Source organism: Pongo pygmaeus, chromosome 6 (assembly GCF_028885625.2).
Source record: "Pongo pygmaeus isolate AG05252 chromosome 6, NHGRI_mPonPyg2-v2.0_pri, whole genome shotgun sequence".
NCBI classification, from domain to species: Eukaryota; Metazoa; Chordata; class Mammalia; order Primates; family Hominidae; genus Pongo; species Pongo pygmaeus.
In genome coordinates this window covers 54,766,100-54,779,746 of record NC_072379.2, presented here as the reverse complement: position 1 = coordinate 54,779,746, position 13,647 = coordinate 54,766,100, and the positions used below count along the sequence as shown (strand labels likewise).

Below are 13,647 nucleotides of genomic sequence, written 5' to 3'. Positions count from 1 at the left end.
GGTGTGTACGTATATACACACGCATATATTTACATATAAATATATACACACAGACACATATATGCACACATATCTTATATATAACATAAATATTTATTTATTCATTCGTTCATTTATTTTGTCATCCAGAATGGGAAGAAAGAGGCCTGGAAGCCAGATTCTAGCGACACGGCAGATGCCTGCAGACTGAGCTGGCAGAAATGCAGAGAGAATTCCTCAGCAGAGGATATCCATGGGTCAGTGTTAGGTTACTTCTGTTAGGAGTCCCCACAGACTTCCCAAACTTTTAGTTAAGTCTACTTTATATGCAGATGCCTGGTGTAAGTGGAAGTTGTGCTGATTGAGAAGACCCTATGTATCAATACAGTCACTGGTAAAGATAACAAACATATCATTTTTGGGGGTTGGGGGAGGGGGGAGGGATAGCATTAGGAGATATACCTAATGTTAAATGACGAGTTAATGGGTGTAGCACACCAACATAGCACATGTATACATATGTAAAAAACCTGCACGTTCTGCACATGTACCCTAAAACTTAAAGTATAATAATAATAAAAAAAGAAAGAAACAATTAGTATTTAAAAAATAAATAATAAATAAAGAATCTGAAGACTGGGCAGTGTCAGAGGAAGAAGAGACTTGGGGTTGGAGGTGAGTGGGAGAGTGGTAAGCTTTCCCTACCCCAGAATCCCTGGGGAAGACTGGAGACATGCACTTTGGATGACGTTTGAGATCGTTCCATTTTATTTTATTTTATTTTATTTTATTTATTTATTTATTTTTGAGACGGAGTCTCGCTCTGTTGCTCAGGCTGGAGTGCAGTGATGCGATCTCGGCTCACTGCAAGCTCCACCTCCTGGGTTCAAGCAATTCCCCTGCCTCAGCCTCCTGAGTAGCTGAGACTACAGGCATGCACCACCATGCCTGGCTAATTTTTCTAATTTTAGTAGAGACAGGGTTTCACCGTGTTGGCCAGGCTGGTCTCAAACTCCTGACCTCGTGATCCACACACTTCGGCCTCTCAAAGTGCTGGGATTACAGACATCAGCCACCGCACCCAGCCCCATTTTAATCTTAAACAACAGGGCGCCAATCTTGACATTCTGTGACAAATGCCCTCCAGACAATAACAGATGTTATTGTTAATCATTATTATTCTTTCTTTTCTGGCAGCAGTAGTAGTAAAAATAGAAAACATAAAATTAATCCAAATAGCTCAGACCTACAAAAGCTGTTAATTTGTATGAAGTGAAGGGAACTGTATCTGGCAGGACTTTATTTCTCCATTTTCCAGGTCTCACAGATGCCCTGAAGGTCAGAGTTGGTGGAGAACACAGAGGGTCCGACCCTGGCTGTAGCTGTGCTTCAGTTCTTGAACCTCAGTTGAGTAACTCAGTTACTCCTGAGGTGATGTTTATAAATATGACTTCCAAGGTCCTTGATTGGACCCTGAAGCAGAATCTCCAGGGAATGGAGCCAGCAATTTGAATTTTAACAATTTCACCAGGTGAGTCCAATGATGATCTTGTAATCTGGCACTTCACTGGTCTAATGAAGTGTCTTGGACACTCCAGGATGAAAGATTTACACAAAGTGATACTCTGTGTCAAAGCCAGTGCTGCCACAATGCACAACCCTAGTGGATGCCCGTCGCATTGTATCTTACACAAAGAATTGTGGACCCTGGGTGTGCAACAAATAGGCCCTGTTAGGAGGCACTACCAGAGGGCACATCTGTGTCTTTCATGTTGTGATCCAGAGCTGTTCCTTCTCTGCCCAAAATGCCTCTGTATCCCACAAGATTTTTTACTTGTCTCATTGGACCTTTGGGATAGGGTTTCTCAGCAGTGACACTGTGACATTTGGGCTGTACAATTCTTTGTGGTGGGGGCTGTCCTGTGCACTGGAGAGTGTTTAGCAGTGTCCCTGGCCTCTACCCATGAGATGTCAGTAGCTCCTCCCTAGTCATGATGATCATAAACCTCCTCCAGATGGTGACAAATATCCTCTAGAGGCAAAAGTGCCCTCCATTGAGAATCGCTATTTTAGGTTGGAGACAGGGCTTCAAGTTTTTATTTAGAGATATGGTTCCCAATTTGCTGCTTGGTCATTGCTAATAGTCACTCCCACATATTAAGCAGTTACTGTGGCCCTGGCGCCATATTAGGTAGGCACCGTGAAATAGAGATTTGTTGTTGTTTCTGATGTTAACATTCTGACAACAAAATTATCCCATTTTATAGGATTTGAAGACAATTTTTGTCTCCAAATATTTTGTTTAAGTAACTTGACTAATGTTACTGAGTGTTGGGGGAGGAGGGAAAAACTTAAGTCAAGATCAAAGTTCAAACTTAAAGAAACTTTTCCCCTGACTCTTGCTGCTTCTTAACCAACCCATTATCTGGGTTTCCTTCAAGCACAGTCTCCCAAAGTCATCTAAGAGGAAGAAAAACCTGGGACAATTATTTTAACAAAAAGAAAAAACAAAGCCAGATTCCCAGGCCTCACTAAGCTCTCAGAGCCAGCATTTCCGGAGGCAAGGTTTAGGGACCTGGGTATTTCACAGGTGGCCCAGGTGATTCCTATCACCAAGCAGGCTTGGAACACCTTGTGTGGTAGAAATTTCCTTTTGTCTACACGAAAAGTGTGGCATTCTGCTTTCTGTGGATACTCTTGTGAAGTTGAGAGAACAAATTTAATGTTGCCTACATGAGTACCTGAAAAACTGCAAAGTTCTCAATGACCACAAACTTTCAATGCTGCTACCTGTAGAAACACAATTGCCAGGTTATTTCATAGAAATGCTTGGTGGAATTAAAAAAAAAAAACTGACTATAATCTTCCAAAAGCTTGCAGGTTGATAGCTTTTCGTAGAGGTAGCTTTTCATCCCCTTGGTATCTTCTTTGCAAACACTGAGTAAGGGAACTCTGGGAACCTTGAGTCAGTGAAAAAGCAGAACTGCAAGCCCTTCTGGAAATGCTGTTATTTTCTCTGTTTGCTTGGTGAGATGCCCAATATATCAGGAAAGGGATGAAGCCATCCCACCTCTCATAATCATGAGTCATAAACAGGTAGCAGGCAGGGATGCATAAAATGAAACTGGTGTTGATTTTGCCACGGGCCATTGGAGGGGTTAGGTTCTGAGTCAGCCTCCCACTGGCTTCCAGTTCACTGAGGTTGTGTTCTTGAAATCACTTTCCATGAGGAAGCTACCAAATTACCTATCACTTTACTCAAAGTTCCACTCATGGGAGTAATACCCAACACATCTGAGTTTCATTTTCTAAAGGCCTTCGCACTTCACCCTTCCGTTGCTCCCTCTCATGCCCAGGAAGAACATCAGAAACCAGGTGGGAACAGCCAGTCCTGACCCAGCTTCTAAACTGTACTGTACGATGCACACAGAAGGCTTCAGAACACCCATCACATGGAACTGGTTCTTGGATTCATTGTAGAAATTACTCTGTCAGTGGTTTTCAATCCTGGCTACATATTAGAATCATCTGGGGAGTTCTTAAACAATATGCTGACACCTGACCCTTCATCCCAAGATGCTGTTTAGTTGGTCTGGGTGGGACCTGGGCATGAGGACTTTTTAACGTTCCCCGGTGAGCCTGATCTGCAGCCATGAGAAACACTGCCTTCACTGAATACCCAGAGAAGATGTTTCTTTCAGTTGTCGGGAGGGAAGCCTTCTTTCTTCTGAAACAACTGGTGTGCTCATCCTCATGGATGTTAATCTTGTAAATGGTTTATCTCCATCTAAACTTAAGATTCCAGAAACTTAGACCCAGTTTATGACATAATGCTAAGAATCAGGGGAGGCCGATTTAGACTGCACGTCTGCATATTAACATTTGCCCTGGTTTGTTCCATCTATGCTAGCTCTACTTTGTGACTCTGGTTTTATTCTGCTTTCTTAATCATTAAAAAAGCAATGTATTAAATTTGTATGATTTTAGAATTCTTAAATATCTGATAAATGAGGTAAAATAAAAGCAAATGAACAAACAACTATGTCAATGCTGCTACTGCTAAATTTCATTTTCCTCACCTATAAAATTGTGAAAATATCAATGTCAGGACAATAATTGCGAGCATCAAGTAAGAGTACACACATGACAGTGCTTAGCAAACTGTGTCATACAATATAGTGTTCATTATTTGTTTTAGAAAGGTGTGCGTGTATGTGCATGTGCGCATGCGTGTGTGTGCACAAGTGTGCATTTGTGTGTGTGTGTGTCTAAGTAGGTAATCTGTCATCTTTGGGAAATAAACACTTTAAAGTCAGGAATTACGTTGCCCTTGACTCACAGCATGTGGCCATTTAAGGAGTAAACAACCCAATCTGTCAGCTAGGGGCAGAGATGTCACCACTGCAGCTTGTGTGACTTGAGGTATCCTTTGACAAATGAATAGCTTTCAGATATTTCAAATTAATGTCCTTGTTTGGTTCAACTAAAGGGCAATGAATCTAATTCATCAAGAGTCTGGAGAAGAGGACAGTGATAGAAGTGACAACTAAGGCTGCCCGCCTCAGGGTGAACGCACACCTAAGACTCGGGACTTCACAAAGTTAGTGCTAAAACACAATGATTTGCAGCTTAACCTCAAACAAATAATTTCCCTTCTGCAAAATGGGGTTAGCCTGGCCAAGCCTATGCCTGCTGGGGAAAGGGTGATTTAAGAGCCCTTGAGACCAAACATCATTATTATTAATGGTCTGGCAATAGCAATGTTATTATAGTACAACCAGATCCCGCAGGGCAGAGGAGGATGCTGAAAAGCTGAGATACGAAAGTTTCTGTCAACTTATTGGCCATTTTCAATCTCTCTGTTTTAGCATGTTGTAAACGACTGCCTTTCTGATACCCACAGACCTCTGATCATTATTGCTGAGCATATCTGCCAACATCTTCTTTGTGTTCCATTTGGGCTGGGGCAGAGGGCAACAAGCCATTGCCTGAAGCCTCAGAACAAATCATCATTTTTGCCCCTTTACAGCTTTGAAGAGAGAGCATCAATAAAAGTCCAAGTTCTGCTTCAGGCTGTGGGAACACTGAAAGAGTCTGGAGGTCTTCAATGCCCCACACCGCCCCCCAACACACACTGCCCTAAGAATTATCAACCAACAGTATATAAATTAGAGCTGCATATTCAGAGTATTTAATGTTTTTTCCTGCACAATACAACCACCATCAATACTAGGTTTGGTTTCGTGTGATTTGAATATGTCTGTTCATCGCAAAGAACAATGATTAAAAACAAGAGCTATTCAGAGATACAACACCACAAGCTATTTAAATGTGGCTTTCAAAATATTTGAATATGCGCTGAACTTGAATTGGACATATGAATGAGGAGTTAAAAAAAATGTTCACAACCTGTGACCCAGTAATTGTATATCTAGAAATTTGCCCAATGGAGATATTCAGAAACGTGACAAAGCCTTATGTACAAAGAGCTCCATTGCTGCTATCTACAACTGCAAAATATAAAATAAAAGCATATAACTTAACTGCCCAACAGCAGAGAGGTGGTTAAGTAAATTGCGCTAGAGCCATAGAATAAAATATTATGCTGCTATTGAAATTATATTAATGGGGAAGTTAAAAAAACACTCACAAGAAAATGCTTACAATCCAATGTTGTGTGAACAAACCATAATTCAAAATTAACTATACTATACGGCCTTAACTGTGTAAGAATACATAGCAAAAGATCATAAGAAAATAAAGTATCTACAATGATTAATTGTTGGATGGGGTATTACAAGTGATTTTAAGTTTCCTATTATACTGTCTATACTTTCCAAACTGAGTAAATTCTATGTTTACTTTAAGAAAAAAAATTAAAAATATGTTTCAGTGAATGGCAAGCATGGCTGCTTTGGAGAAACATCACAGTCCCCTTCATCAGAGCAATAATACCATGCAGAAATGATACACCAGGAGGCCCTGATGAAGGGGTGGTATTTGTGTAATATGCAATATCACCACTAGAGGGTTCTCTCTCTGGGGTGCTTTGAAGGCATCAGGCTGGATGCCATACAGGATGTAAACCACTTTTATCCCCACAAAGGGGAGTAATGAATGACTACACAGAGTCCCTGACTCATGATGGCCCAACTTAAATTTTTGGACTTCATGATGATGCAAAAGCAATACACACTCAGAAGAAACCGTATATAACCATTCTGTTTTTCACTTTCAGAACAGTATTCAATAAATTACATGAGCTATTCAACACTTCATTATAAAATAGGCTTTGTGTTAGGCGATTTTGCCCAATTCTGGGATAATGTAAGTGTTCTGAGCATGCTTAAGGCAGGATAGCCTAAGCTATGATGCAAACATAGCTGGTAGGTTAGGCATATTAAACGCATTTTCGACTTACGGTTTTTTCAACCTACAATGAGTTTATTGGGACGTGACCCCATGGTAAGTCAAGGAATATCTGTATTCCCTAGTCAGACTCCTTATGTTCATGGCTTGAGCAGGAAAATATTGCCAAATATACCCCTTTCAAGAGTAGGAGAAAGAAAAAGTTTGCGATTCAGAAAGCTAGCATCACAGGGCTGTAAAACCATAACATAATTGTACCCTGAAGAAAATTAAACATATGGAATCCAGCTTAATTCCACGAATGCTGAGATTTCTTATGCCTCTGATGAGCTTCTGATGACCCATTTACTTCGTCCCTCACAGTCAAAAAAGGTGAAATGAAACGTGATATAGTCATACTCTGTGTATGTCTTTCAGCGTGCAGGCAAAGGCACTTGGTGCCTGGGTATTATGAGACGTTTAAGGGAATACAAAAGAGACAGATGGTTGACTGAGTTTGGACAGCTCTATATCTGAGACAGAACATGGACAACAATGGGAAACATTCAAAGAAAGAAAAAAAAAGTCTTTTCATTTTTCCAATTCCAATTAAGAGGTTAACTCATTGTTTTTATTTGGTAATCAGAAGAACATACAAGTACTTATGCATTACTAGATGCTGGGGGAAAATTATACATTGAAGGACTGTCAGGCTCATCTGTGCAATAAAGATTTACAATAAACACATCATTAATTTTTCTGAGAACAGCTCAGTATACTCCTTTTTACATGAATCCTTATGATTTAATTTTGTATTTGGAGATATGATGCTATGGCATTTGGATACATTGGTTAAGCAGCATCTTAGAGAACAGAACATTCTTCCTCAGAATGGATGGCCATTCTTTTGCCCTGTGATGTACAAATGCAAATTACAACCTGCATTTTATCTGCCAGAAGTGTATTTCACATCATGGAAGTACATTCTATCACAACTATGAAATCAAAACAAGTCCATATTACCATCTTCCCTTTTGGAAGAGCATTCTCAGAACATATCCAGAAATCCCTTCCTTATTCCTCCAAAGAATTGTTTATTCAGCTAGACATTGGTTGAGGTTTGGGTTTTGGTTCTGCTTGCCTCTCTCTTTTGAGTCTTGCTAAATGTTCTTGATAGTAATCCAGATATTTCTCACAAATCCAGGTGAACAGCAGCAACATCTAAGGCTGAGGAGATGAGTTGAGTTTTCCATTCACATATGGCCAGTACCCTCATCAGGAGATAGCCTACAGACTCATGGTGAGTAGGGTGTCTTTAGGATGCTATGCATTTAATGCATAGGGTGCTATGCATCCTAAAGAGAAAAACCCTGTGAGAGCAAAAATTGTGCTGTACACTAAGGGAGGACAATAACAACATCATATTTGCCTCTAGGTGACTCACCTTGCTTTGGGTAATTGATTTCCCATAAAGATTTCCTTTTTTCATGCTTCCTTTTCCTAAGCTATTTCTGCCTCCCCATCTATCCCCAGCGACCTTTGACACCCAAAACTTTCCCATACGAATTGCATGGAACAAGTTGCTTTTATTTTTCCCATTATTTTGTGTTTGCACGTGCTAAAATGATACTGCAAGCAGAATGGTTACCTGGACAGAAGCAAAAGAAGGAATTTGTGAAGGGTAGAAAAATGGGAGGAAAAAAAAAAGGAAAACATAAAGGAGAGTTTGAAAAAGGGAAGACATTTAAATTAGATGGGGGAAATCCGGTTGTACAGTGGGCACAAGAGCTGATAAAAACCCAACCAAGCTCTACAAATGAAAATAGCAAATATATTTTTGAAAATTTTATAGCATATAAAATTGTATAAAAATATCATCAAAACAAGAAAAAAGGAAATGTATACTCTATAGTTCTACCTCTAGAATCAGTTATTGGACAATACCTATGGCTGTAGGTTTTTCCTATCCATCTATATATATTAATATAATATGTGACTGTATTTCTGTACCATCACACATATACCCACTCAAAGACAAGGACAGTAGTACACAAATTCTACTCCAAGATAGGTCATGAGAGGGAAGCAAAGACTATACAATGATGTGTCTCCAGGACAATCTATTTAAAACCCATTCTATAGCCATTGGGTTTTAATGGGCTTTATTTTAAATGAATTACCCTGTACCATAAACTGACTGAGAAATGATCCTGCAGGTTCAGAAGCCAGCACTCATAAAGAATACATGGGTGAGGTTCAGGAATCATGGCTGAAGCTGACCAAAGCTGAGAGGATGGGTCTCCAGTTGGCACTGCCTCTGGCCTGCAACAGCCAGCATTCACCACACAAAGGGGGACAAGGTCTCCTCAGGGGAGACTGAATGAGTGTGCCCTGAGCAAACTGAAAGAGCCCACACCCCACTCCCTGCTTCTCCTGGCTAAGCAGATGGCAGCCCAGGCTGGGTGCAAGTACAGTTAGTGAAGCCAGCCATTGCCAGGGTTAATCCACTTCTGCTTGGGAACAGAAGCCAGAATAAACATGAATTCATGTCAAATATGTCTGGCAATATTTTCAAAAAAATGACTAGGGTGGGTATTTAAGAAAACAATCAGGAATTAATAATGTTTAAACTTGACCATCATACATCTTTCAGTCCAGGTCATCCACTGCACAATCGTTCCTTGTTTAATATAAAAACAAGAAGCTATTTCAGTGGCACAATTCTTGCTTAATTCAGACATTCCTGGAGAAGCAGCCAGTCTTTTTACAAATATCCAAGGAGGATCTTTAGAGGCCTGCTTCCCATTTTTCTAATCTCCCTGGGAATATGTTCATGATCAGATAAACTGTCTAATGTAAATGACTCTGGTAACATTCTAATTCTAGTGTCACCTCTGTGCCCACCAGTGTTTTGGTGAGAGAGAGGAAACCTTAAAAAGTAAAATCTGGCCTTGGCAGGTAATATGTCTCTTGATTTCCAGAGGGAGGTTTTATAGGAATATTGTCATTGCTCATTACAATTTTTTTCATTAAGTTCATTTTCTTAGTGATAATGAGGCCTTTAATCATGGATCACAGTTGATAAATTATAAGTATTACTTTCCATTTGTTCATGAATAAGATCCAATATAACATCATTATTGCAACATTATGTTCTTTAACATCTAACTTTGCCACGGTTCAGTGCTGTACCAATCATATTATTGGTGGAGCAGAACTATGCAGTGATTCCTCATGCTGCACATAGAGAATCTCCTATTTGCTGTAGGAGAGTCTGTTTAAGGTTTTAAAAGTTTCCACTTGGATTCTCAGTAAATCCACTGATGTTTTATATAGATTGGTGTCATCTTCCCTTTTGGAAAGACATTCTCAGATAAATCCTGTTTTATTGCTTTTTTTGTTTTGTTTTGTTTTTTTTCTTAAATCAAGAGGCCATAGAGAAGTTTTTTTTTTCATAAATTTGGCTATGACAATTTCTCCCAAATTACCTGCTATTTCCCATCTCTGATAATAAGCTATTTGTGTGAGTAGGGTATGCCTGTATATACTTAGAAGATAAGCCTTTAGCAGTGTGCTTGGCATATAAGAGAAGTTGAATAAATTTTCAGGGAAATTTGAATTTTGTTTGCATTCACAAGTGGATAGTGGAATTTAGTTAGACGATTTTGAATGTGTTTCCTGAATGCTGACCGTGTTCCAAGCGCTGTGGTGGGCCAGCACTGTGTCTCCTGTGGGGTGTGTGGGCATCTCAGGATCAGAACAAAGTTTCCAATTAGGAAAACAAAATGTTGCCTGAATTCCCTAAATTCTCTTTATTTGGGATGGATAGAACACCACATATACAGACTTCCAATCTTAGAATCTTCTCTATTTCACCATGAGAAAAAGATTTCATGCTTTTTTTCTATTGTTTTTCTTAAGGCTCCATGGGGAATGTTACAAAGTAATTTCCATCATCAAAGTCTCTGCTCACAGGTTAAGAAAGAAGAAAATATATTATATTATCTATCTATCTATCTATCTATCTATCTATCTATCTATCTATCTATCTATCTATCTAAGGAAAAGTGACCCATGAGAGAAGTGATATTAAAATAAACAGTATCCATACTTCCAAAATATGGATAACAAAAATTGGTCTCCAACTTTTGGATTACCGTGTCACATCCCATGATAATGTTGCTTTTGACTTTACACTTTTGTATCCAAAGGCATGGTTCCAAGTGGAAAATATAATACAATGGCTTAAATTCTACAAATGAATGAACATGTGCACTAGGTTATTCTTTGGCTTTCAGATGTTTAGATATCATTTTACTGTTTAAGTGTATCAGTTCCACACTGGGATCCTGTCAAATGTTTTCAGTAGTTTATAAAAGCTCCAAAAATGAAATGGACAGTGGAAGAAAGTCCATTTGAATTTAATGGGTTAGAAATGAGTCTCTTGCCTGCTGCCATGAACTATTAGGGCTCATAACCTAAGAAAGATTGGCACAAATAAAATATGGAACAAAGGCCTCGATAAGAATGGGTCATTATGCCACTGAAACATACCACATTAACACAACTTAAATATAGAGCTATTTGGTGACATGGGGACCCAAATTCAAGGGCTAACTTAATTTGTCACATTTTACCCAGGGACGTGTAGAGCGCATGGTTTTGTCTGTGGTAGGACTGTCCCTATTGCTGTCCCCACATACTGGTCAATTCTTAATTCAGGTGTGTAAGCCCTTGCTCTGTGTGTGTAAACCAGAGTAAGATGCCATAATCTGTGCAATAGAATAATGTTTGTCCCAAATTGCTGCTCAACTTGAAGAAAGCTGTTTCAAGAGAATTAAAAGACCCCAGAAAACAAGCTAGAGCTTTGGAAATATTGCTCTTGCAGTCAGCACTGATTTGGAATAATTACTTTAATGTTTTATCAGCTCCAGTATCAATTCATAGCATCATATAATATAGCATTTTGTATTTTTAATAGATAACTTTGCATTTTTACTCAATATCCCTTTGAAACACTTTTTAAAGATTTAAAGCTAAGAGTGAGTTACATGGAGTTTTGTTTTGCTTCACTGAGAGTTTTAGGTGAAGTTCTTTATGAAATGAAATTCTCTTTCTATTCTTTTTCAGCTGATTAACGACTTAAAGCAAATGAAAAACATTTCCATTTTTATTGGTGCTAGAAAAAATGGCTATATTCCTGTTTCTTTTTCAAATGTTGTTTTTTGTTGCTTGTTAGAGTATAAAATGGAAGCTGTAGACTTTCTATTTTGACTGGCCAAAAAGCTCCACATACAAAAATACAGAATATAAATGAGGTAAAAGGTCCAGGTTCCAAGGTCAAAAATTGACATACTCTTGGTTATATTTAATTTCAATACAAAATCATACCACCTCTAAGAATTTGCAAACCAATGCCCCATGGATTGAATGCAGCTCACAGGCATGTTTCATTTGATTAGCACAGTGTAAGTTTTTGAGTTAGTTGTCAATATGTAAAAATTTGGAGGGAGCTTATATCAAATCCTAGGTATCTAGGACCCCCATCCCCACACAGTTCAAATTCAGTTGCTGCCTACCAACTACCCTGTTTTGACAGCACCCACCCTCTCCAATTTCTCACAGTCCCCATTGCTCCTTCCTGTCTTACTGATACAAAGGCCCACTATGAATTGCCATTTACCACAATGACTGTGATATTACATGGCTTGCTTTATTCATTTACTTGACCTGCTAGGCCCCTGAAGTCATTTGAATTTCTGGCCACATTATGTGGTGAGGTCATTGTTATGAACACAGGGAGCACAACAGAAAAATCTAAGTGTTTCTCCAAGGCAAAACGTAAAGCTGACAGAAGAAATCTGTTCAAATATCAGCATGCTGTTGTGCATTCGATACTACAAAGTTCTTCAGATCGTTCTGTTGGGGAACATTTTGGCAAGGCAAAGGTCCAGGAAGAACACATACAGTCTCTTTCTTTCTGCCTGAAAAAATGCCAATATTTCACCTTAGTATTAAAAGGACGTTTAAATATCTGTTCTCGTGCTTTTTCATGTAGAAATAAAATCTGTAGTGGGGAATACACTTAAACCTATTGCCTAGCTCTCTTTCTATTACTAATCCCCACTTCATCATCAGCATATTCATGTGCTTTACTCTTGGGAAGGACTCAGAGATTCCTGTGTGACCAACAACCACATTTTAAGAATCACTTTTATCTAAATCACATCATTTAGACTCATAAAATCCCACTTTACTTGCACTCCCTTAGATCCCACCTGTAATTTGGTCTCAAGGGGGCTGCGATGTTATTCTCTTTCCATGCTACATCTACTATTCTTATTTTTGATTCATGCTATCAATCCACTTCTATCTTGTATTTTTAAAAACTCACTAAAATGCAAAGAATTATCTGCTATATCTCCCTGATACTAATTCTCTTAGCACTTTACTGAATAAAAAGAAGAGTGATGAAGTCAAACCACAGATATCCAAAAGAAGATGGCCAGCCAGTAACCACTTAGTTATGGATGCTACCAGTGGAAACAATGGGTTCCCACTCAACAGTACAGTCATTAGCTGAACATTCAGGTTTATACTAATGAATGCACAGAGAAAATAAATTAGCCATCAAATAAAGATTCCTATAGAATAATCTTTTTTAGAAAACAAACAGAATTCTGTATTATACAAGTGGGAAAAAAAGCATAAGAACAATTTTAAGTCTGAAAGGAAATTGGAGAAAACAAATATTCCTGACTCAGGAAAGGAACCAGAGACTGGAATCATCATCTTTGCTGTGATGAATGTCAGCATGGCTGTATCGTCAGTAGCCAGTGCAAAAATGACAACATTTAAAGTAACGGCATTGACAGTCATAAAATGGCAATTACTGTGTGTGTGGCTTTTTTCAGGCCTCTCCCAGCATATCCAGGATGTCCATTCTCATCAGGCTAGACAGGTGCCTTGAAAGCCAGGTCATTAGCAAAGGATTTTGAGGATGTCCCTTCATGTTTTGTTTCTGTTTGAGTAAAAATCTCACGTTGTTTGGTCTGCTCAGGGGAATATCCCCCAGAGTTCTAAGAACTCAAACCAAACCCCAAAGATTCATCCCCTGAAAGGAGATGGTGTGAGGGAAGGCCAAGGGTCAGGGAGTGGGGGGCTTGTGTTTGAAAGTTGTACACCTTCTCCAGATATGGGTCTTTGTGGAAGAAGGAGAAGAAGGAGAATGAAGAAGCTCAGCTAGAATGATGCAAGACATTGGCAGCCTCTTTTATTGTCTATGAGGTCTTTTTTACTCTTGTGAATCTGAAAAAAAGA

The 13,647-nt window shown here is 39.0% G+C and overlaps 1 protein-coding gene across 16 annotated transcripts in view; it reads right to left on the bottom strand.

The window, feature by feature from the left end:
• The window catches only part of PDE1C (phosphodiesterase 1C), a 573,061-nt gene that overhangs the window by 26,431 nt on the left and 532,983 nt on the right, over positions 1-13,647 (bottom strand). For 7 of the 16 annotated variants that reach the window (XM_054494175.2, XM_054494171.2, XM_054494180.2 and 4 more), the window contains one exon: positions 6,949-13,635. The exons of the other annotated variants lie outside the window; for them this stretch is intronic. In XM_054494175.2, the coding sequence (XP_054350150.1) occupies positions 13,622-13,635 (14 nt within the window). In that variant the 3' untranslated portion in view covers positions 6,949-13,621. Of the gene's footprint in view, positions 1-6,948; positions 13,636-13,647 lie in introns of those variants that run through there. 16 annotated transcript variants of the gene reach the window in all.